The sequence below is a fragment of the Bos grunniens genome, chromosome 15, assembly GCF_055505025.1.
Source record: "Bos grunniens cultivar Pamir isolate PY7600 chromosome 15, Bosgru_T2T1.0, whole genome shotgun sequence".
In the NCBI taxonomy this organism is placed as follows: Eukaryota; Metazoa; Chordata; class Mammalia; order Artiodactyla; family Bovidae; genus Bos; species Bos grunniens.
Window position 1 is genome coordinate 49,619,904 of NC_141179.1, and position 25,385 is coordinate 49,645,288.

The 25,385-nt window shown below is 37.7% G+C and overlaps 2 protein-coding genes and 1 pseudogene across 3 annotated transcripts; all 3 read right to left on the bottom strand.

The window, feature by feature from the left end:
* Nucleotides 1–1,754: 1,754 nt before the first annotated feature.
* On the bottom strand, nucleotides 1,755–2,995 carry LOC147358047 (olfactory receptor 51A4-like). Its single transcript, XM_086340414.1, has one exon. It carries the CDS (start codon nucleotides 2,993–2,995, stop codon nucleotides 2,042–2,044), a length of 954 nt encoding a protein of 317 aa, XP_086196540.1. The 3' UTR covers nucleotides 1,755–2,041.
* A 10,201-nt stretch (nucleotides 2,996–13,196) lies between these two features.
* On the bottom strand, nucleotides 13,197–14,145 carry LOC147358048 (olfactory receptor 51A4-like). Its single transcript, XM_086340415.1, is given in 2 exon segments — nucleotides 13,197–13,712; nucleotides 13,714–14,145. Coding segments are annotated over 2 exon segments (948 nt in total).
* A 9,638-nt stretch (nucleotides 14,146–23,783) lies between these two features.
* Nucleotides 23,784–24,817, bottom strand: LOC147358049 (olfactory receptor 51A7-like; annotated as a pseudogene). The gene has a single exon (XR_015141405.1). The product of XR_015141405.1 is annotated as an olfactory receptor 51A7-like (transcript).
* Nucleotides 24,818–25,385: the final 568 nt, after the last annotated feature.

Here is a 25,385-nt window from a genome sequence, read left to right on the forward strand (position 1 = left end):
TTGATAACATGTACCAAAAAGCTAAAATTAAAAATCTAGAGTAGAGTTTGGAATTTCAAAAATACAATGTTAAAGAAAAGAAAAAAAAAAAGGTCAAAAACATTATAAAATATATATATATGAAGTTTGCTGAAGAAGAAAAAAATAGGGTCTTTTTTTTTTTTTGCAAATAATAGGTTATAAAAGTGAAGATTAAAGGAACAATAGAGGACTTAAATTTTTTTTTTAATTAAAAAAAAAGAAAGAAAGAATGATCGTAAAAATAGTAACAATATATCTAGGACTTTCTCTGGTTTTGTTGTGAGTATTGTGGGTTCAGTTCATTTTTGGCTAGTTCCTTGGTCTGACTTATATTTCTCAAGATCTATAGGCCCCTTCCTATGTAGTCCGTAGTAACCACAGGGTTTTAATCTCCGAGGTGTTTCCCTCTGTTATAACTTCTTCTGTTTGCTGGTCTCTTCAGTGTCTGGTTTCCGCCCTGACACAAAGGGGATGGTGGAGGACACTTTTTTTTTTTTTTTAGGCTCACTTGTTCAGTCGCGCTGTGGGGAGGGAGGGATGCTGCAAACAAATAACACTGGCGTGCGCTTGCAGTGCCTCAGCCACACTGGGCCTGCCCAGGCTCAAGGCACGTGTGGCCTCCCCTCTCACTGCTCAGGCTCTAGGTTGTTCCGCCGGGAACAATCCGAGGCCGGCCCTGGGCTGCCTGCACCTCCCAGGTCCAAGCCACTCAGGTTCAGGCACTCGGGTAGTCCTCAGAGGCTCAGACTCAGTTGGGCCTGCGTTTTGTGCTCTTCCCAGGTCCGAGCAGCTCAGGTGATGAGGTGTTTGGCAAGCGCCAATGCTGCGACTTATTGCCTCCCTGCCACTTGGTTATCTGGGTGTAAAACCGGCCCACCTTCTCAGGCAGATGTTGACTGTCCAGACCCCCAAGAAGTTTTAGTTAGCAAAGAAGCCTGCTTACAGTTTTATAGATAATGTCTCTCTGGGGCTGCGATTGCCCCCTTCCGGTTCTGGCTGCCTGTCACCGGAGGGGGACGGTCTGCAGCCGGCTATCTCTGTTCAGTCCTTTGTTCCATGTGTGGGCCTGGCGGTGTCTTAGGTTGGGGCTGGCTTTTCACGTGGTAGATATCCCACAGTCTGGTTTGCTAGCCCAAATTATTTCGCTCAGATAGCGCTCAGGGTATTCAGGCCAGATTCTTACTCTAAGCGATGCAGCCCGTGCCGCGCCTCCCTGCCCAGACCCCGCTTGCCAGTGGCGTGTGCAGGCATCTGCGCTGCTTCTCTGCTGGGGGAGTTACCGTAGGGCCCACAATCTGTGAGTTTTAATTGTTTATTTATTTTTTCTCCCTGTTACGTTGCCATCTGTGCTTCCAAAGCTCGGTACAGATTCGGCAGTGAGAAGGTTTCCTGGTGTTTGGAAACTTCTCTCTTTTTAAGACTCCCTTCCCAGGACAGAACTCCGTCCCTCCCTCTTTTGTCTCTTTTTTTGTCTTTTATATTTTTTCCTACCTCCTTTTGAAGAGTTGGGTTGCTTTTCTGGGTGCCTGATGTCCTCTGCCGGCATTCAGAAGTTGTTCTGTGGAATTTACTCGACGTTTAAATGCTCTTTTGATGAATTTGTGGGGGAGAAAGTGTTCTCCCCGTCCTACTCCTCTGCCATCTTGGCTCCTCCCCCTCCTCTAGTATACTTTTATTAGCTAGGAAAGTGAAAGTATGGAAACTATATCTTTTTCTTTTAACACAGGCATTGATATAGGTAAGTTCTCTTATTTTATTGGCATGCATTTTAAAATTCAAGAAGTAGAGGCTTTCAGTCATCGCTGAAGTCTTGAATTTTTAGATGTTCAATCTGAGAAAAAGAATGGAAGTAATTTTCTCAAGATCTCAGGGACACTGAGGGTAATAAGCATACTCAGTATTAAAGCCATTTACTCTATGAGTTCTAACCATAAAACACAAGACCATTCCTCTAGATCATGATTTCCCCTGGCTATACATTCAGTTTATTTATTTACCACTTATAAGTTTATTCCCTTTCTTATTGCATTGATAAACTTCTTTTTGAACAAAATTTCCCCATAACCTTTTTGCGGATTTGATGGGTCTTCACACAGGACACAATGGGATTCATCAGGAGAGGCACCAGTAGGAAAACATCAGCCATGAGAATGTGGATCATAGAAGACACATCACTGGCAAATTGGTGGAGCATGGCTGCACTCAGGACGGACACATAGAAGATAAGCACAGCGCAGATATGAGAGATGTGGGTGTTGAGGGCCTTAGGCTGCCCTCTGGGGGTTGCAATGCCCAGTACTGTCTTTAAGATCATCATGTAGGAGAAAGTAATAAATAGCAAATCCAAAATAGTAGAAAGGGTAGCACAGAGTCCATAGACAACATTGACTCTGTTGTCAGAGCAGGCCACCTTCATGACACCCTGGTGGAGACAGTAGGAGTGTAAGAGCAGGTTTTGATGATAGTATGTCAGCCTTTGCAACAAAAAGGGCAGTGGAAGAATCAGCATAATATTCTTGGAAGTCAGTAAGACCCCTGTTTTGATGACTTGGGAGCTGGTTAAGATTGTGCTGTATCTAAGAGGGTTGTGCATAGCCACATACTGGTCAAATGCCATTACCAATAGCACAGAGGCTTCAGTGACTGTGAATAGATGGATAAAGAATTCCTGGGCAAAGCATGTAGCTGCATGAATTCCATGGACACCAAACAGGAACAGTCCCAAAGTGATGGGTGAGGAAGACAGGAACAACCCTACGTCAGAGATGGATAGCATGGAAAGGAAATAGTGCATGGGTTCATGGAGGCTTGGCTCTGTCTTAATAAAGAAAAGGATGGTGAAGTTGCCCAGGAGAGAAAGAAAGTACACAGATGAGAAAGGGATGGATATCCAGAAGTGACTCTTCTCCAGTCCAAGGATACCAATAAGGAAGAATCTGAGAACTTCAATGTTGGTGTCATTAAGAGGAGCCATGACACATAAAAAAGATACTTAACCAGGTTCTTGCCTCAGTGGAGATGGAAATTCCCTAAATAAAGAAGATATTCCTTTTTTTGTAAAATGTAGGTCATAGAACTAAGACAACTCAGAAACTTCTTAAGGTAAATAGTCTATTTAAACTGTCAGTTCAGGCTGTAAGAAAAGTCAAACAAAAAAACAAACAAAAAAAAAACAAGAAGAATCTGACTTGCTTCTTTATCCAGCTATTTGTTTCATTTTGTGAGAGTCTCAGTCAATTTGGACTTTATATAACTAAAAATTCCAAACAATCCTTTGACCACATGAAGCTACTCATGGCTGAATTTCATAAAATCAGATCTCCAATTTTATGGTTCTCTTAACTCAGTTTTATAAAAACAAAATCTTGAAAGGAAGAGCAAACTGTACTATGGGTGAGGGGATTCGTAAATTAACTCATATCTATAATCAAATCTGTATATCTCTGAGAGGGTATAGATTTGAACTAATGGCAGAACTGAAAATTCATAATTATATAGTTTTAAAGTTAAAAAGTTCCTTTAGAAAATATATAGTCATATTTTCCTGACTATACAGAACCACTTTAACCATCAATTCAGTTCAGTACAGTCACTCAGTTGTGTCCGACTCTGCAACCCCATGGACTGCAGCATGCTAGGCTTCCCTATTCATCACCAACTCCTGGAATATAATCAAACTCATGTCCATTGAGTCAGTGATGCCATCCATCCATCTCATCCTCTGTCATCCCCTTCTCCTCCTGCCTTCAGTCTTTTCAAGTATCAAGGTCTTTTCAAATGAGTCAGTTCTTCGCATCAGGTGGCCAAAGTATTGAGGTTTCAGCTTCAAAATCAGTCCTTCCAATGAATATTCAGGATTGATTTCCTTTAGGATGTATTGGTTGGATCTCCTTGTTGTCCAAGGGACTCCCAAGAGTCTTCTCCAACACCACAGTTCAGAGGCATCAATTCTTTGGCACTCAGCTTTCTTTATAGCTCAACTCTCAAATCCATACATGACTATTGGAAAAAACAGCTTTGACTAGATGGACCTTTGTTAGTAAAGTAATGTCTCTGCTTTTTAATATGCTGTCTAGGTTGGTCATAGCTTTTCTTCCAAGGAACAAGCGTCTTTTAATTTCATGGCTGCAGTCACCATCTGAAGTGATTTTGGAGCCCCCACAAAATAAAGTCTCTCACTTTCCATTATTTCTCCATCTATTTGTCATGAAGTAATGGGACCTGGTGCCATGATTTACTTTTCTGAATGTTAAGTTTAAGCCAACTTTTTCACTCTCTTTCACTTTCATCAAGAGGCTCTTTAGTTCTTTGCTTTCTGCCATAAGGGTGGTGTCATCTGCATATCTGAGGTTACTGATGTTTCTCACAGCAATCTTGATTCCAGCCTGTGCTTCATCCAGCCTGGCATTTTGCATGATGTACTCTGCATATAAGTTAAATAAGCAGGGTGAAAAAATTACAGCCTTGACATAGTCCTTTCCCTATTTGGAACCAGTCTGTTATTCCATGTCAAGTTCTAACTGTTGCTTCTTGACTTGCATACAGATTTATCAGGAGAGAGGTCAGATGGACTGGTATTCCTATTCCTTGAAGAATTTTCCACAGTTTGTTGTGATCCACACAGTCAAAGGATTTGAGTCAATAAAGAAGAAGTAGAGATTTTTCCGGAACTCTCTTGCTTTTTCGATGATCCAATGGATGTTGGCAATTTGATCTCTGGTTTCTCTGCCTTTTTTAAATCCATCTTGAACATCTGGAAGTTCACAGTTCATGTATTGTTGAGCCTGGTTTGGAGAATTGTGAGCATTACTTTGCTAGCATGTGAGATGAGTGCAATTGTACGGTAATTTGAGCATTCTTTGGCATTGCTTTTTGAAAGGTTGTTGCTGAACCACAAAAACGCCAGGATTCTTGGCCGAAAGAGAAGAATTCAATCCGGGGGGCCAGAGATGAGGCTTGATTGCTCAGAGTTTTTGTGTATTAAAGTTTTACTAAAATATAAAAGAAATAGAGAAAGCTTCTGACAGGGACACCAGAAGGGGGCAGAAAGAATGCACCCTCGCTAGTGTTAGCAATGGAGATATATGCTTTTTAATGTTATTACAATGAATCAAAAGAATGTCTGGAGATTGTAAAGACCTTACTAGATTCACTCCCAAAATTTACATTTTAAGATAACAGGATTAGCCAGAAGGTTTTTTCCAGAAACTGTTTTCCACAGGATACATTCAGTCATTTCAGTTCAGTAGCTCACTTGTGTCCAACTCTTTGCAACCCCATGAATCGCAGCACACCAGGGCTCCCTGTCTATCACCAGCTCCCGGAGTTCACTCAAACTCATGTTCAATGAGTTGGTGATGCCATCCAGCCATCTCATCCTCTGTCAGCCCCTTCTCCTCCTGCCCCTAATCCCTCCCAGAATCAGAGTCTTTTCCAATGAGTCAACTCTTCGCATGAGGTGGCCAAAGTATTGGAGTTTCAGCTTTAGTATCAGTCCTTCCAATGAACACCCAAGGCTGATCTCCTTTAGGGTGGACTGGTTGGATCTCCTTGCAGTCCAAGGGACTCTCAAGGGTCTTGTCCAACATCACAGTTTAAAAGCATCGTTTCTTTGGTACTCAGCTTTCTTCACAGTCCAACTCTCACATCCATACATGACCACTGGAAAAACCATAGCCTTGACTAGACGAACCTTTGTTGGCAAAGTAATGTCTCTGCTTTTGAATATGCTGTCTAGGTTGGTGATAACTTTCCTTCCAAGGAGCAAACGTCTTTTAATTTCATGGCTGCAACCACTATCTGCAGTGATTTTGGAGTCCCCAAAAATAAAGTCTGACACTATTTCACTGTTTCCCCATCTATTTCCCATGAAGTGATGGGACCAGATGCCATGATCTTCGTTTTCTGAATGTTGAGCTTTAAGCCAACTTTTTCACTCTCCTCTTTCACTTTCATCAGGATGCTTTTTAGTTCCTCTTCACTTTCTACCATAAGGGTGACATCATCTGCACATCTGAGGTTATTGATATTTATCCCAGCAATCTTGATCGCAGCTTGGGCTTCTTCCAGCCCAGCGTTTCTCATGATGTACTGTGCATATAAGCTAAATAAGCAGGGTGACAGTATACATCCTTGACACATTCATTTTCCTATTTGGAACCAGTCTGTTGTTCCATGTCCAGTTCTAACTGTTGCTTCCTGACCTGCCTACAGGTTTCTCACGAGGCAGGTCAGGTGGTCTTGTATTCCCATCTCTTGCAGAATTTTCCACAGTTTATTGTGATCCACACAGTCAAAGGCTTTGGCATAGTCAATAAAGCAGAAATAGATGCTTTTCTGGCATTCTCTTGCTTTTTCGATCATCCAGCGGATGTTGGCAATTTGATCTCTAGTTCTTCTGCCTTTTCTAAAACCAGCTTGAACATCTGGAAGTTCACGGTTCACATATTGCTGAAGCCTGGCTTGGAGAATTTTCAGCATTACTTTACTAGCGTGTGAGACGAGTGCAATTGTGCGGTAGTTTGAGCACTCTTTGGCGTTGCCTTTCTTTGGGATTGGAATGAAAGTGGAACTTTTCCAGTACTGTGGCCACTGATGAGTCTTCCAAATTTGCTGGCATATTGTATGCAGCACTTTCACAGCATCATCTTTCAGGATTTGAAATAGCTTCACTGGAATTCCATCACCTCCACTAGCTTTGTTCGTAGTGATGTTTTCTAAGGCCCACTTGACTTCACATTCCAGGATTTTTGGCTCTACGTGAGTGATCACACCACTGTGGTTGTCTGAGTCATGAAGATCTTTTTGGTATAGTTCTGTGTATTTTTGCCACCTCTTCTTAATATCTTCTGCTTCTGTTAGGTCCGTACCACAGGTCACCATCAATGAACATGTCCTAGCTTATTCCCAGTATTAGTATATTAACTACTGCCTAAAGCTTTTTGCTTCATATAGTTAAATACTCAGTTTTCCTTCCTTGAATCAAACTGATAAATTTTTCTAAAAATTTCTATTGCTTTTCTCTGTAGGTACAGAATATAGTCCCGTTTACACAAAATAGTTTCTTTACGAAAGTGAAAATTGAAAGTGAAAGTTGCTCAGTCCTGTCTGACTGTCTGTGACCCCATGTACTATACAGTCCATGGAATTCTCCAGGCCAGAAGACTAGAGTAGGTAGCTGTTCTCTTCTCCAGGGGATCTTCCCAACCCAGGGGTCAAACCCAGGTCTCCTGCATTGCAGGCGGATTCTTTACCTGCTGAGCCACAAGGGAAGCCCAACTATGCTGCTGCTGCTGCTGCTAAGTCACTTTAGTCGTGTCCAACTCTGTGCGACCCCATAGACAGAAGCCCACCAGGCTCCCCCATCCCTGGGATTCTCCAGGCAAGAACACTGGAGTGGGTTGCCATTTCCTTCTCCAATGAATGAAAGTGAAAAGCGAAAGGGAAGTCACTCAGTTGTGTCCGACTCCTAACGACCCCATGGACTACAGCTTACTAGGCTCCGCCATCCATGGGATTTTTCTAGGCAAGAGTACTGGAGTGGGGTGCCATTGCCTTCTCTGTCAGCTATGCTAGATATGGCTAAAATTATCTTATGTCAATAGATTGTGGTCATTTGCTTTCTGGCTCTTTTATCACTATTGCTTGAAGACTGCATTATTTTTAGAGATAGTCACTATTAGATTTAATTTAAATGTATAGAATAAGCACACATAGATTTAATTATTTTATTATGTATTTATTCTTATTTTAAATTTTATACAATAATATGCATGCCTATGTGCATGCTCAGTCATGTCCAGCTCTTTAAGATCCCATGGACTTTAGCCTGCCAGGTTCCTCTATCCATTCAATTTTCATGGCACGAATACTGGAGTAGGTTGCTATTTCCTTCTCCAGGGAATCTTCCTGACTCTGGATTGAACTCATGTCTCCTGTGACTCCTGCATAGAAGGTGGATACTTTACCACTGAGCCACTGGGAAGTCCCTATATAGTAATATGACACCCTGCTAAATAGTTTATATATTTTTCCTCATTTATGTTATATACGATTATTTTATTCACCTTATAATTAATAAAACAGGTCTTCAGATCAGATCAGTCACTCTGTCGTGTCCGACTCTTTGTGACCCCACGAATCGCAGCATGCCAGGCCTCCCTGTCCATCACCAACTCCCGGAGTTCACTGAGACTCACGTCCATCGAGTCAGTGATGCCATCCAGCCATCTCATCCTCTGCCGTCCCCTTCTCCCCTTGCCCCGAATCCCTCCCAGCATCAGAGTCTTTTCCAATGAGTCAACTCTTTGCATGAGGTGGCCAAAGTACTGGAGTTTCAGCTTTAGCATCATTCCTTCCAAAGAAATCCCAGGACTGATCTCCTTCAGAATGGACTGGTTGGATCTCCTGGCAGTCCAAGGGACTCTCAAGAGTCTTCTCCAACACCACAGTTCAAAAGCATCAAAACAGGTCTTAGAGAGGTACAATAATTTGTCTAAGGCCATGAATCTACCTATGAGACATAGGGAAAGTGAATCATGTGGTTTTTGAGACATACAGGCTTCCCCAGTGACTCAGACAGTAAAGAGTCTGTCTGCAATGTAGCAGACCTGGGTTCGACCCCTGGGTAGGAAAGATCCTCTGGAGGAGAAAATGGCTACCCATTTCAGTATTCTTGCCTGGAAAATTCCAAGGACAGAGGAGCCTGGTAGGTTACAGTTCATGGAGCTGCAAAGAGTTGGACATGATTGAGAGACTACATTTTCTCTTTCACCCTTCTCACACATATCATCCAGACAGGGCATTTCTAAGACATCTCTGGACACATACCCTTATCAACACATACATTCCATTTCTCCTTGGTTGTTCTATAAGATTTTCTATCCATGGGCATCTGCTGATTTGCTTTTAACATCTAGCATATCTATTGAGAATACAAATAGAAAATGGAATGAAAATTATGTCAAATATCCTGAATGAATAGAATTATATCTTACCTTCTTTGAGATTATTTTTTACCAATATGATATTAGAATCTGGGAAGCATCCTTAGACTCCCCTTTTTTGCTTTGTAAGCCCTGTCTTATAAAGCCTAGAGGACCCTTGGAGTTGACTACAAGCAAGCTATGCCTAATGAATAACACCATACTTCATGGGAAATCTTAGGGGTTGACTCAAGGGAGATGAATCTAACACCTTATAACACAGGCTCAGACTAAAGAAATTAACTATGACTAGATCTTGGAGACCATATTAAAACCCAATAGCCATTCATCAACTCTTGCTCTTGACTCATCTGCCAAGATGTTTCAGGATAAATTAACTAGGTATTTAGAATATCAAGTTCTGAAAAAGATCATACTATCAATTTCATATATTAATTTTCTTCTAACATGAAAATATACTTCTCTATTAATATGTTTACTGCTCATTTGTAATTCCTCTTTTTGAAGCATCTATTGAATCCTTTTGTCCATTTTCTATTGGATTACCTGTCTTTCTCTAATTGATTTGCCAAAGTACTTAAATAAATATAAGCTAAGCCCTTTGTTGGTGATGTATAGCATATATCTTCTCCCACTTTACTGCTTGCCTCTTTAGTTTCTTACTCAATCCTATTTATTCAGTTGGTGGAGTTAGTCACGTTATGCTGTGTAGATTTATAGTATACTTACTTGTAGGCAGATACAGGGAATACTCTTTGGAACAAATATGAGTAAAATGTAAGTCAGCAATCAAATGTAGCCAGCCTGTCTTTGCCGTATAAATCATATCTACTTTCTCAAATATCATAATCTTATGACATAATTAGAAATGTGGAAATTAGAGAGAAATGAATTCTCAGTGGCTTTACACTTCTTGCAAGCCTTCAAACCCCACTAATACACAATCACACTAAATTCTCACACTTTTGTCAATAAAGAAGTGCTTTACTAAAGTGACTCTTAAACTTTAATGTGAAGATCAATCACCTGAAGGTTTTGTTAAAATGAATATTTTGATTCAATATATTTTGAGTGGATCATAAGTTCCTGTACATTTAATAAACTCCTAGGTGATGCTTTCATTGATGGTCCAAGGACCACACTTTTAGAAATGCAACTTTATTCTCCTAACACATGATTTTGGTAGATGGAAGAAACTCTGTCCATCATGTTGGATTTGCTTCTGAGTGATTAACTTTGTCTAAAGATAATAATCAAGTAAATGTGATTAATGAAAATTGTCTATCTTCAATTAGGTTGACTAGCATTTCTATTGTATCAAAATCAATAGGCCAGTCTTACATTTTAAAATGTATTATTATTTTCCTTTTGAATTATGCTACATTTATTCATTCTTCTATTTATCTATCCCCCCCTTTTTTTTAATCCTGGATTATTTTCAGGAATTCTTGTATGTCTGTTCTACCTTCCATTTTGATTATTTTCTCATTAATCTTAGTGTTCTAAGACCTGAATCCAAATTGAATATAGATGATGATATGGGATATCTTGTCCTGTTAATCAGTTTTGAAGGGATGCTTAAATATTTTGTCATTGATTTTTAGTTTTACTATTTATTTTGAGAGAGTGGTTCATTTTAACAGTGAATCAGCTATCTTCTACTCCTTACCTTTTAAGAATCTTATAAAATCATGCTATTGCATTTTATTGATTTTTAAAAACTTTTTTGCAACAATATCTTTTTAGTTTATTAGTATTGTAAAATATTTACATGTATATTTTTTTAAATTCTGATAATGATCTAAGAAAATTGAAAGGAGAAAGAATTCAGGCCTGTATGTTTCAGAAGCTCTCACACTGGGAAAGCTCATGCACAGACACATAGAAGCACATATACAGATACATTACACGTGTTTGATATATGGTATGTGTAGGATTTCAAATTACTAAGAAATAATAATGCATTCAATTATTATGTTTTGATTGTCTCAGCATACCTATATCCAACGTTTGTGGCTGGACTGGCTCTTGTGGTTCTTATTATGATTGCAAGATGTCCTCAGCAATAGGAAACTTTGGAAAAAAAATAAAAGTTTTAATATTTACAAGCCCTAGGAATTGTATAGTATACCTGGGGCCACACAGTGAGGGCACTGGGGAGGGGGGAGGAGAGAGAGACACAGATCTGGAGTTCTGCTTTTATTGGGATTGGGGATTGGACAAGTTTGCAGACTCACTTTTTAATGGTGAATTTAAACAGAAAGAGCAGAAATTAAATTGCTGGAAAAGAAAAAACAAAAAAAGGACTCAAAATGGACAGTTATGGAAATCAACCAAGATCTCTAAAACAGAGGAGCCAGATGGGGGTAGGGAGATGGTAGGGGTTTGGCTTGGCTCTTTTTCTAGTTATATGACAAATGTGCCCTTCAAAGAAGGGGCATCCTTCTTTGAAAATGTCTCTTGGCAATCAAAGGTCAAATTCAGGCACTGGCATTACATAAAGAAAACGAACTGTCAGAGCTTACTCTACAGTTAAATTAACTGGATTGATTGTACTCAGTTAAATGTGTTACACAAGACCTTCTCATGGGGTCAATCATTTTTTCATAAACATGTAGTAAAGTGGCTAAAGCAGGCATTTAACAAAGAGCATCTAAAGAAACTAATGTCACAAAATTAAATATGTGGCATTAAATAATCATGCTTTAAATGGGCACCCACCCTGCTTATTTAACTTATATGCAGAGTACATCATGAGAAATGCTGGCCTGGAAGAAGCACAAGCTGGAATCAAGATTTCTGGGAGAAATATCAATAACTTCAGATGTGCAGATGACACCACCCTTATGGCAGAAAGTGAAGAGGAACTAAAAAGCCTCTTGATGAAAGTGAAAGAGGAGAGTGAAAAAGTTGGCTTAAAGCTCAACATTCAGAAAACGAAGATCATGGCATCTGGTCCCATCACTTCATGGGAAATAGATGGGGAAACAGTGGAAACAGTGTCAGACTTTATTTTTTTGGGCTCAAAAATCACAGCAGATGGTGACTGCAGCCATGAAATTAAAAGATGCTTACCCTTTGGAAGAAAAGTTAAGACCAACCTAGATAGCATATTGAAAAGCAGAGACATTACTTTGCCAACAAAGGTCCGTCTAGTCAAGGCTATGGTTTTTCCAGTGGTCATGTATGGATGTGAGAGTTGGATGCCGAAGAATTGATGCTTTTGAACTGTGGTGTTGGAGAAGACTCTTGAGAGTCCCTTGGACTGCAAGAAGATCCAACCAGTCCATTCTAAAGGAGATCAGCCCTGGGTGTTCTTTGGAAGGAATGATGCTAAAGCTGAAACTCCAGTACTTTGGCCACCTCATGCGAAGAGTTGACTCATTGGAAAAGACTCTGATGCTGGGAGGGATTGGGGGCAGGAGGAGAAGGGGACGACAGAGGATGAGATGGCTGGATGGCATCACTGACTCGATGGACGTGAGTCTCAGTGAACTCCGGGAGTTGGTGATGGGCAGGGAGGCCTGGCGTGCTGAGATTCATGGGGTCGCAAAGAGTTGGACACGACTGAGTGAGTGAACTGAACTCAACTGAGAGAGGATAAAGAACATGTATCAACTTACAGTAGGTACTTTATTTCTTAAATCTATTCCCAAAGAAGTAATAGTTTATATTTAAAATAAAAATTACATCATTAAATTGGTCTTTTTAAAAAGTTCACTGTTATCTTGCATAGAGAATCAGTAAGTAGCAAAAAGTAGACATTTAAAAACTAAAAAGGTTACTGGGGTATTTCACTAAAGAAGTGCTGGTGACATACTAGGATGATTAAAAGAGATAGTGAGGAGATGTAATTAAGATACAGTTTGTGTTTAGAATCAAAAGAACATAGTATGGATAAACTGAATGTGAAGATGAGGAATTCAGTTTTGTTACAAGTATAGGAGCTTCCATTTGTCTGTCTTGATTGGAATTTGGTTCTTTTATAAAAGATGACGTCATCAGGCATCATTTTCTTTTTTGTTAATTTGGATGGAGACCCCCTCAAAATACACAGAATTTCCTATTTTATGCCCATGGGCAATAATCAATTTGAATGAAATAAATTTGATGATAATAACAAAAATATATTGATGATTATTTGTGACAAATATTAGGTTTTCTCAAACACATCTTTAACCTTTTATGCAAGACATTCCACCATATATTGCCTATTATCTATGTCTATTATTAATATATTTGTTTCTGACATAATTTTGCTACAACTTTTACTCTAATCTGCCTGGTTTTGACACAGTACACAATGGGATTCATCAGTGGAGGCACAAGTAAAAGAACATTTGCCATAAGAACATTGAAGAGGGGAGAGACATGCTGGACAAAACGATGAACAATGGCAAGGTTGATGATGGGCAGATAGAAGATGATCACTGCACAGATGTGTGAAACACAAGCATTGAGGGCCTTGAGCTGTTCCTTTTGGGATGCAATTCCAAGCACAGTCTTGAGGATTAGAATGTAAGACACAGCAATGAGCATAAAGTCTACCATAAGGCAGAGTGCTCCAAAAAAGCCATAAATGACATCAATCTGGTTGTCAGAGCAGGCCAGCTTCACGACATCCTGGTGGAGACAGTAGGAATGTGATAATTGGCGTTTCTCACAATATTTCAACATTCTCAAAGTGAAGGGAAAGGGAAGAACCAGGAGGAAGCTCTTGAAAAAGTATACAATTCCAATTTGGGATTGGAACTCTGAGAGTTGTAAGAAGGGAGCTGTATCTCAGAGGGTTGTGGATGGCTAGGACGCAATCGAATGACATGATCAGGAGCACTGAGGATTCCAGTGCTGTGAATCCATGGATGAAGAATTGCTGAGCAAAGCAGGCATTTGCAGAGATTTCAGAAGCTTTAAATAAGAAGATCCTCAACATAGTGGGAAGAGAGGAAAAGGATAGGCCCATGTCAGACAAAGTCAAGATGGAAAGGAAATAGTACATGGGCTCATGCAAGGATGGTTCTGTCTTAATGATGAAAAGGATGGTGCAGTTTCCCAGAAGAGCAATAAGATACATGCTGCATATTGGAATAGAGATCCAGTTGTGTGCATATTCCAGCCCCGGCATCCCAACCAAGATGAAGGTGGTGATTTCAGCATGTGATATGTTGATAATGGACATGATGAATTTAGAGGGCTCTGCAATGATATATAGAGCTTTGAGTCAAAAAAAAATATGAATATCTGGAAATTTAGTTGAAAAAATGCAATGCTTAAGTTCTGACTGTTTAGTTGTCTTTTGACAGACCAAAGCATTTATACGACTATCATATTGTGAAAAGCGGTTTCCACTTTAGAATAGAATCTACCTGTATCACAGATTAACAAAATTACTTCTGGGCAAGTTTTTCCTAAATAGAGAAATTAGAAATATATTTTGCATTCAGATGAAAACTTGGTTTCTTTTTCCTTGTGAAATATTAGTAAACCTTAATCAATTAATCTAGAAGCCTCTATAATTTCTTTCTTTCACATTCTAGATGAGATGTTGGACAGAATATGTGATTTCTGGAATGACACTACATGAAGGCAAAGGAGTCTCACAACTTAATTTCTATGTACTTCTTGGAACTCTCAAAGAAATATGATCTTCTCAAAACCAAACTACCCTTAGTTCCACCCCTTACTATCTGAAGATTGTTGGTTAAATACCCTTTTTAAAAAACCCCATGGTTTTCAAATCATTTATATATTTGAAAGGGCAGTTACTACTGAATACTGACAAATCACATCTCTTTTTCTTCTGACCTGGAATGTGTGATGAATTGTGTCATGTTCACAGGAGAACAATAATCTGAAGAGCTCGGTATCATGATTTAGGAGAATTTGAACTCTGTTGAAGACTGATATCTTAAAAAGTGAATAAATCATTTACATAGTTTCTGAAATGAACAATTTTCTTAGGTATATGACATTTGGAGATGTATCCTGCTCTATGTAAAGTTCTAAATGGTTTATTTCCAAAGAAGAGAAGTAAAGTGAACACAAAGTAGATAAAGATAATTTGAGAGCTTACCAGAGAATGGGATATTTTGCAGAAGACTTTTGAGAGCAGCTGAAGGATTCTAGCATAAAATCCCAGAAGCCATTTGTCTCTTACCAAAGTCTCCTTATATATGAGGGTTTGCCTCTTCTTTCCAAGACACCTCCTCTAGGGGCACTGAGTTTTCTTGGGATTTCAGCTAAGCTGGATCTATTCTGAGACTAAAAATAAACATGTGCAGACATAGTAAGTCCACAGAGATGGTTAACAGTAAAGGAAGTAAATGAGGATCTAGATTATGCTGCTGCTGCTAAGTTGCTTCAGTCGTGTCCAACTCTGTGTGACCCCATAGATGGCAGCCCACCAGGCTCCCCTGTCCCTGGGATTCTCCAGGCAAGAACACTGGAGTGGGTTGCCATTTCCTTCTCCAATGCATGAAAGTATAAAGTGAAAGTGAAGTCGCTCAGTCGTGTCCGACTCTTAGCGACCCCATGGCCTGCAGCCTACCAGGCTCCTGCATCCATGGGATTTTCCAGGCAAGAGTACTAGAGTGGGTTGCCATCGCCTTCTCCATCTAGACTTTGAGCTAGGGTTTATTTCAGTTGGAGAGAGGTCCTTAATAACTGAGCATGATAGAGACATGGTATATCTTAAATAAAGTCTCCTGATATTTCTGTTGAGTGTTTGATTCAGATACTGCTTCTCTGCCATGGACACTGCCAAAGCAAAGATGCTATGAGTTGAACATTGGCATTCAGGGAAGTGATGTAAGACAAAGATCCTATGACATGTCTTTTAGCCTAGCCTTTACTTTTGAACCCTAGATCCATCCTTCTAAATGTTCCTGAACACTGTTAACTAAATATCCCTTAAAATCAACTTGTTTAACATTAGATGTAATCTTCTGCCTTTCCAAATCTGTCCTTTATGTAGGGCATGTTAATCCTTTATACTTAATATGTCAGAAGTTCAAAATCTGAGCCCTTTAAACTCTTCTCTCTCACATTTTGCACATAGTATTAGCCAAAATTTAAATTAAGAATCTAAATTGTTCCATTTATTTTCATTCATTGCTGGATAATGATTTTGAATCGACTCTTTTGAACAATGGTAACTATAATTATTATCTTCATTTTATTGATCAAGAAAACTTTTCTCAAGGAGTTCACATAATCTGTCCAAGGTCATATCAGGGTTGTACATTAGAGATAAGGTAGGAGCTGAGGTCTGATTCCTGATAACTAAACTGGACTGGAAGAAGCACAAGCTGGAATCAAGATTGCTGGGAGAAATATCAATAACTTCAGATATTTAGATGACACCACCCTTACGGCAGAAAGTGAAGAGGAACTAAAAAGCCTCTTGATGAAAGTGAAAGTGGAGAGTAAAAAAGTTGGCTTAAAACTTAACATTCAGAAAACGAAGATCATGGCATCTGGTCCCATTACATCATGGGAAATAGATGGGGAAACAGTGGAAACAGTGGCAGACTTTATTTTTGGAGGGCTCCACAATCACTGCAGATGGTGATTTCAGCCATGAAATTAAAAGATGCTTACCCCTTGGAAGGAAAGTTATGACCAACCTAGATAGCATATTAAAAAGCAGAGACATTATTTTGCCAACAAAGGTCTGTCTAGTCAAGGTTACGGTTTTTCCAGTGGTCATGTAGGGATGTGAGAGTTGGACTGTGAAGAAAGCTGAGCACTGAAGAATTGATGCTTTTGAACTGTGGTGTTGGAGAAGACTCTTGAGAGTCCCTTGGACTGCAAGGAAATCCAACCAGTCCATCCTAAAGGAGATCAGTCCTGGGTGTTCATTGGAAGGACTGATGCTAAAGCTGAAACTCCAATACTTCGGCCACCTGATGTGAAGAGTTGACTCATTGGAAAAGACCCTGATTCTGGGAGGGATTAGGGGCAGGGCGAGAAGGGGCCGACAGAGGATGAGATGGCTGGATGGCATCACAGACTCGATGGACATGAGTTTGAGTGAACTCTGGGTGTTGGTGATGGACAAGGAGGCCTGGTGTGCTGCGATTCATGGGGTTGCAAAGAGTTGGACACGACTGAATGACTGAACTGAACTAAAACATATATTAAGCAATTGGAATTGTCAATATTTAAGGAGTTAGGGATTGGATTGTTGTCTGGAATTCCATACTATTTTCAGCGTCCTTAGTTTCCTACTAGTTAATTTTGGGGACTGATACAGAACATGTGACCTTATCTTTGTTGTACTTTTGCAAGGAAACAAAATGCTATTTTGAGGATCCTAAGGTAATGCTCTTGATATTATATCTATACTCGCTTCCATTAATACATAGCTTTTGGATAAGCACAAATATAGAATTGACCAAAAAGAGGAAGCACAACAAAATTTTACCATAATTTTCTGGAATAAGTTTTCTGAATTTTGTCATAATAATTTTATTTTACCAATGCCCTATTGTTTATATCCCCTCAAAGGAAATCCTCTTGGCTAGATAGTCAAGAATTTTCTAACTTCCACTTTCTTTATCTCTGAATGTTCTCTGGGTCCTTGTTATAAAAGAGATAGAAGGATTAATCTTGGTTCCTTGTTATTAGTGTGTGCATGTATGTGTGTATAATAATTGTGATGATGGTTGTATGCATTTACTTGCTTATTGTCCAACTTTGGAGACTGATCCCATTTGTCCCTTGATGATGCAGTTAACATACAATAGGGCACTTTAGGGCGTTTGTCCTTTTTATTTTGATATGTCCAGTCAATAGCACATTGAATGGCTTGTGGTAGCTTGTAAGTATTTCTTGAATGAATGAGGGGATTGCATTTTTTAAACTGGCATCATGTAACACATACCATTTTTATTTTTTTTATCTTTAGTATGGTTTTCATTTATTAATAGCTATGTCTGTCATAGAGTAAAAGCACAGATTTTGGTAAATGTAACGTCTATTCATATGGATTTTTATTTTGTAAACTGACACCTATTTTTGCATGTTTAATTTACATACTATTACAAAGTTTTACTTGTATATAAAGTATATTTAAAACATAACTATAAGAAATATGAATTATGCAGTGTATCAAATATTTTGTGATACAACCTTGATGTAATTTTCTTGTGATAAAACAAAACATTACAGTCTATTTGAAGTTTTTCTTGGTCCTATGTACTAAATGTTAATAAAGATATGCATATCAAATAGATGGGATGCAGCTTAAGCAGTACCTCTATGGTAAAATACAGGTGAAATTCATTTATTAGGAAAGAATAATAGGTTGAAAACAAAAATATAACATCCATTTCAAGAAGATAATAAGAGAATGATATGTTAAATCCAATGGAGAAAGGAAGGTAAGATCAGAAGTCAATGAAATGGAAATCTATCATAAAATAGTAAAAGTCAACAAAGCAGAAATTTGGTAGTTTGAAAAGTTTAATAAAGAAAATCCATTTAAAAACTTAGGAAAACTTATCAAGAGAGAAAACAAAGTGCATATTAATAATGAAAATAGGAACATAATATACAGATCTTTCAGATATAAAGTTAAATAAATATGATGAATATAATAAACAACTATTTTTACTGTACATAAGTTAAGTTAAATGGCATCAGTAACATGATGCCATGTAACATGAAAATACCTTTGAAAAACATCAGTGTCCAGAACTCAAACAAGAAAGAGAAAATCTGGATTGTTTCATATCTGTCAAAAATTTTTAATACTTTAAAAAAAAAAAAGGTTTCAAAGAAAACCTAAAGTCAAGAAGGTTTCATATGAATTCACTGCATACATTTAAGAAAGAAATAATATCAATATTGTACCTGCTCTCGCAGCAAATAGACCAATTTCTAATTGGCTTCATGAGTGACATCTAAACAAGACAATCATAAGAAAAAGTAATTAATGGCTAATATGGCTATAAACATAGATCCATATATTTAACAAACAGCAAATAGTATATAGTGACCTATAAAAAAGATAATATGTCATGGTGAAATACAGATTATCCCAAGAAATTATACTTCAAAGAAATTATGAATGTGCCTTATTCTAATAGACAAAAGGGATAAAAACCATATGATTATCTCATTAAATAAAATTACAATATTTTTAATTACAAAACTCTGAGTAAATTAGAAGTAGAAGAGTAGTACTTTAATTTGAAAAAGACATATATAAAAATAGAAAAGCTGGGCTTCCCAGGTAGCTCAGTGATAAAGAATCTACCTGCCAATGCAGGAGACACAAGTTCAATCCCTGGTCCAAGAAGACCCCACATGCCACAGAGCAACTAAGCCTGCATGCCACAACTGTTGAACCTGTGATCTAGAGCCCAGGAATCACAACTACTGAAGCCCATGTCCCCCTGGATCCTGTGCTCAGCAACAAGAGAAGCCACTGCAATGAGAAGCCCACACACTGCAACTAGAGATAGCCCACGCTCGCCACATCTAGAGAAAAGACCACACAGTAGTGAAGACCCAGCGCAGTCAATAAATAAATACATAAAATTATGTAAACAATTTAAAATACAAAAGCTAACATTATTTTAATGAAAAAAAATTGAACATTTACCCACTGATGTAAGGAAAAATCAAAGATGCTTCTCAGTATTTTTGTCCAAAATTATATGAAATGTCCAAAAAAGAAATGAAAGTATAACAGTTTTAAAAGTAAAACAAAAATATCTGTTTGCAAATGGTTAAATGGTAAATATAACATATATAAACATTAAACATAAGTGAAATTAGAAAAGCTGGCCTGATATGAAAACCATATACAAAACTGAAATTCTGCATAATTAAAAAAATCTGAAATTAAAATTTAAAAAGTCATGTACAATAGACTTCAAAACATCAAATATATAAAAATAAATGTAATAAAATACTTCCAAGATTTTAAACTGAAAGCCACAATAATGCAAACAATTTCTAGAAGATCTAAATAATAGATATATCTTATTTTTTGGAAAACTCTATGATGTTACGATGACAGTTCTTCCCAAAATGACATGTTGATTTAGTAAAATTCTAATCCAATTCTAGTAGATTTTATAGGGAATACTGACAAGTTGATTGTAAATTTTATATAAGACCACAAAGAGCCAGGATATGTAAAATAAGAAAAAAAAAAGTTGGATGAATTAAGCATTACATTTCATGACTAACTCTTAAGCTGCATTTATTAAGCAGTGTGGTATTAATATGAGAATTAGATAAAGTAATGGAATAAAACATTTCAGATACTGACACATACATTTAATATCACTTGATTTATGACAGTGACATAATTCAAAAGGGAAAGGAAGGTTCATTTCAAGAAATAGAATAAAGTATAGACAAATAGTGAGAAAAAGTCTTAATTTAAACTTTATCAAAAATTAATTTGTTAGATAATAGACCTAAGTACTAAATACAAAAAGAAAAAGATCATAGAAGAAAAATTATAATATTTTCATGAGCCTGATAAAACCAAATACACAGAAAGATTAATCCTGAAGCAAAAATGATTGATCATTTGCATTTAATTAAAAGAAAGAACTATTCACTGAAAAACATTTTTATGAGACTGAAAAGGCACACCACCCACTGGGATAGATATTCTCATACATATATCTGACAAGGATATATAAAGAATTCCTACAGATGAATAGGAAAAGAGCATTAAAAATAGGCAGTGTACTGAACTGGCACTTGCAATTTGCATTTAGAAAAATGCAAATTAATATTAAATGAGATACTATGATATCCATACTAGAATAACTAACATTAAAAGGATTGAGAATCACAAATTTTGGTAAAAATATGAAACAACTGATACTCTAATACTTTACTGGTGACAGTGTAATTTGATACAAATTATTTGACAACAAATAGTTTGGCATTATCTACTGTAGCTAGATAAATACCCAACTCAGTGGTGCAAAAACCCCATTTCTAAAGAAATTAGTTCATTCAAGTACACATATCTCTAAGGATCTTCATTAAAACTTTATAGCCACAATTTGGATATAACTTTAATATTCATCAACAGGAGAACTGCTTAAAAACAATTTTGCATTCTGCTTTAATTGGCTTGTGATGTTATACTATGATCCAGGCTTTTAAAAGCTTCCCATGTGATTCTTGTGCCTTGCCAAGATGGAGAAGAGGGCCTTCAGTAGCTCCTGTATATGTGCCATGAGTTAAGATGACATATACCTGGGTGCCTGTCTCTATACCTTAAGCATAGCCTTCGGAAAATGACTTTATTTTTCCATAATGATTCAAAAATTATTACTAATACATTGGTTTGTAATCAGTGGTTTAATGATGGCTGTATTTTTTAAGATCTAAAATAAAATCCCTACTGGCTACTGCATGAGTTAATTTCTTATGTATCTTTTACTAATCATTTTCCTTAAGTAATGGTCTTGACATTATTTCTCACTGGTGTCAGTCTGCCATATTTGGCAGTTTTAGTAGACAATTATTGGGTTTCCTTGGTCTATTTTATTTATTTTTGTCTGATTTATTTCTATCCAACATTTCACCAACTTTTCTGGAAATAGAATTTCCTTATTTTATATATTGAAGGTGAAGGTGAAGTCACTCAGTTGTGTCCGACTCTTTGTGACCCCATGGACTGTAGCCTACCAGGCTTCTCCGTCCATGGGATTCTCCAGGCAAGAATACTGGAGTGGGTTACCATTTCCTTCTCCAGGGAATCTTTCCAAACCAGGGATCAAACCCAGGTCTCCTGCATTGCAGGCAGATGCTTTAACCTCTGAGCCACCCTGGTGGCTCAACTGGTAAAGAATCTGCCTGCAATATGGGAGACCTGGGTTCAATCCCTGAGATGGGAAGATCCCCTGGAGAAGGGAAAGGCTACTCACTCCAGTATTCTGGCCTGGAGAATTCCATGGACTATATAGTCTGAGTTGGACATGACTGAGAGACTCACTAACTTGTTTTATTTAATATATTACTTATATATAAACTTACTTTATATGCTAAATCACAATGATTGAAATAGTGGGGTAGAGATTTGTACATGGCCAATTTTCCAAATCACATTATATTTATATTCACTATATGGGTATAGTGATCAGTTCTGCTTCAGGATATTAAGAAAGCTACATTCAATATTTTCCCTAGATCTCTAAATGGAGCTGATAGTGAAAGTTCTCTTTCCTCTGTTAAGTGAAGTGAAAGTCACTCACTTGCGTCTGACTCTTTGCGACCCCATAGGCTATCCAGTCCATGGAATTATCCAGGCCAGAATACTGGAGCGGGTAGCCTTTCCCTTCTCCAAGGGATCTTCCCAACCCAGAATCGAACCAGGGTCTCCTGCATTGCAGGCAGATTCTTTACTAGCTGAGCTATCAGGAAAGCCCAGTTAAACAAGAAGTAAAAAGTGTCCCTACTGCCTATTTATCCAATTTTTGTCTACTTAGCACACCATGTGGGTTAGCTGCATCCAGAACACTGATAGAAGTAGGAAGACAGGAGGAAGAGAAAGAGTTTAATGATGCTGATGACCTTTCGCTGCACTTAGTTATGCTAAGGCTCCCCAGGTTCCTACAAATTTCACACCTGTGAGCCATTGTAATATCTTACCTAAGAAAATTTTATTAAAATAATATTGTATTTGTTGTCACTTGCAATAGAGTATATGTCTCATTTACTAAAGCAGGCTTTTTTTATTTTCCAGAGTGTGAATTAATGATATTAGTTCTGATTACAAGAAGATTTAAATTCATTTAGGAACTTTCAGTAAGGATCTGATTAGATCTTATATATACATGGTATTATTTCATTTTAAAATAATGTCCAAGTGCTACTTTCACTTGCTTTTATTTTCTTTTATGCCCCAAGAAATTGATTTGCAGCACAAGTGAGCTCTACATTAATGGGATTTCTCAGACATAGTTTACTTGATTCTTTGGCTTTACAATTATGTATTTTATTCATGTCTTTGAAACTGATTAAAATAATGAGGTTTTTAAATCCAACAAACAACTGGTATGCAATGGGTACTTTGCTGGGTACTGACAAAGATTAAAATCTGCTTCTTAAGTCACTTGCACATTGATTTAGGTGGTTTAGGATACAATTAAAAAATAATACTGCTTAAAAATAGCAAATAGCATTGCACATACTTGGATAAAGAATAGATAACTCAATGTACATTTAAAGGAGATAATTTATGAAATCTATTGCAAACAATTGAAAATATAAATGAATATTTGCTTATCTATTATTTTTTGCATTTCATTTAAATTATTTTATGTATATGAGCCTTTTATCTCTAAACACATTTCATAGTACTTTAGGAGAGGGAATTTTTAATAGTTTATTTGAATTGCTAATGACTAACATGCATACACATACAAGTAAGAGATGCTTTGTTTGTGTGGGGATATGTTTGGTTAATCTCACAGCACACTTCAGATACTGCTAACCATGCCTGAGTTCATTAGAGCTATAATTGGCTTCTTTTTTATTCTGCAAAGGAACATGTTATTTTACTGTTTTTCTCTTTTTGTTTAGAATAATACTTTGAAAATCTATTTAGTCTTAATTGAGACTATATTGCTGTGGTTAAGGTTGATATACAGCTGGCTGCCTATAGAGATAAAAACCAGCGAAGAGGTGGAAAACTTAGTTATAAAAAGATTATAATTCCAAGCCTAACTCCTAAAACATCTACTCTAGATTGCTGTTAATGCTTAGATAAATAAACAACGTGATATTTGATGGGCCCACCAAGTATGTACCGTGCATCCTTGTATTCAGTTTCTATTCTTTCATCACCATCTTCAGATTTCAACAGTTGCTCAGGAATTGCCAAGTAGGGGAGCTTCCACTGCAGCTGTAATTGCCCATCAACTTCGTTTCTCACATAATTTCACCAGGATTCGATTTCTAATCTGCTGACTTTTCACAGAGTACACGATGGGATTCACTAGAGGGGGAACCAGAAGGAAGATATCGGCTATGGTGACACTAATAACTGGAGAAGCATTTTTGGCAAAGTGGTGAAGGGCAGCCAAGGTGACAGTAGGCACCTAGAAGACGAGCACTGCCCAGATGTGGGAGATGCAAGTGTTGAGGACCTTGAGACTGCCTTTGTGTGAGGTGATGCTCAGAACAATTTTTAGGATTAGCAAGTAAGGTGCAGAAATGCACAACAAATATAATAAAGAAGGAAGAGCCATAAACAATCTGAGGTGATACTGACCCTGCTGTCAGTACAGGTCAGCTTCATAACACCCTGGTGGACACAGTAGGTGTGGGATAGAAGGCTTTTCTTATGAATTTCAGCCTTTTTACAATAAAGGGGAAAACAAGGACAAACAAAACCATAATGCTGTGAATACAAGGCCAACTTTAATGACTCTGGCACTGGTCAGAATTGAGAAGTTTCTCAGAGGGTTGTGGATGGCCATAAGGTGATCTATGGACATGATAAAAAGAACTGATGACTCCATAGCTGAGAATCCATGAATGAAAAACTCTTGGGCAAAACAGGCATCAGGGGAAATTCCAGTGGCATTGAACAAGAAAATTCTCAGCATGGTAGGAGGAGAGGAGATGGATAATCCTAAATCAGAGAAGGCCAACAAGGAGAGGACATAATACATGGGCTCATACAGAGAGGTCTCTGTTTTTATGAGAAAGAAGATGGTGCAGTTCCCCAGGATAGCAAAAAGGTATATAAGGCAGATGGGGACAGAGACCCAAATGTGCACATGCTCCATCCCGGGGAGCCCAATCAGGAAGAAGGCAGAGATTTCCCCTTCAGAAATGTTAAAGATAGATATTGCAGGAGCATAAAGGAATCACAGTGTGGATCTTGCAAAGACCTTCCTGCAATGGAAGAAATAGATTAGTTCAAATGTACATGCTTTAGTCAACTGCTTGGTGCTAATCTTGGGACTGCAGCTCTTTTCCTGTAACTCACAGAATGAAGATAATATTTCATAATATGTAAATACAAATAGTATCAGGACCCATGCATATAAGTAGGATATCAAGAGAAACTTAAACAAGTAACCACCAACAGTTAGCTACAAACTTTTTCCCCCTTAGATTTAGCATACATAAAAGAAGCAGTAAATTTCACAAGTTCTATTTCCTATACCATTGTTTTTAGATAGTGATGGCCTTTAGTTGGAACAATGTATGGATAAATAAAGGATCATAGAAGGGCATCACTTACCACAATTGCATTGCATTTAGAGTTGCTGAAGAATATTTAACTTTAAGAAACAGTATTCTTAAAAAAAAATAGGGCTAGGACAACTGGATATGCACACACAAAATAATGACATTAGACCCCTATTTCACACCTTACACAAATATTCTCTTAAAATATACCACAGACATAAGTTCAAGAGCTAA

Bases quoted from the DNA above. Each gene is read 5' to 3' on its own strand.
- LOC147358047 (XM_086340414.1), bottom strand. From the start codon at position 2,995: ATGGCTCCTCTTAATGACACCAACATTGAAGTTCTCAGATTCTTCCTT.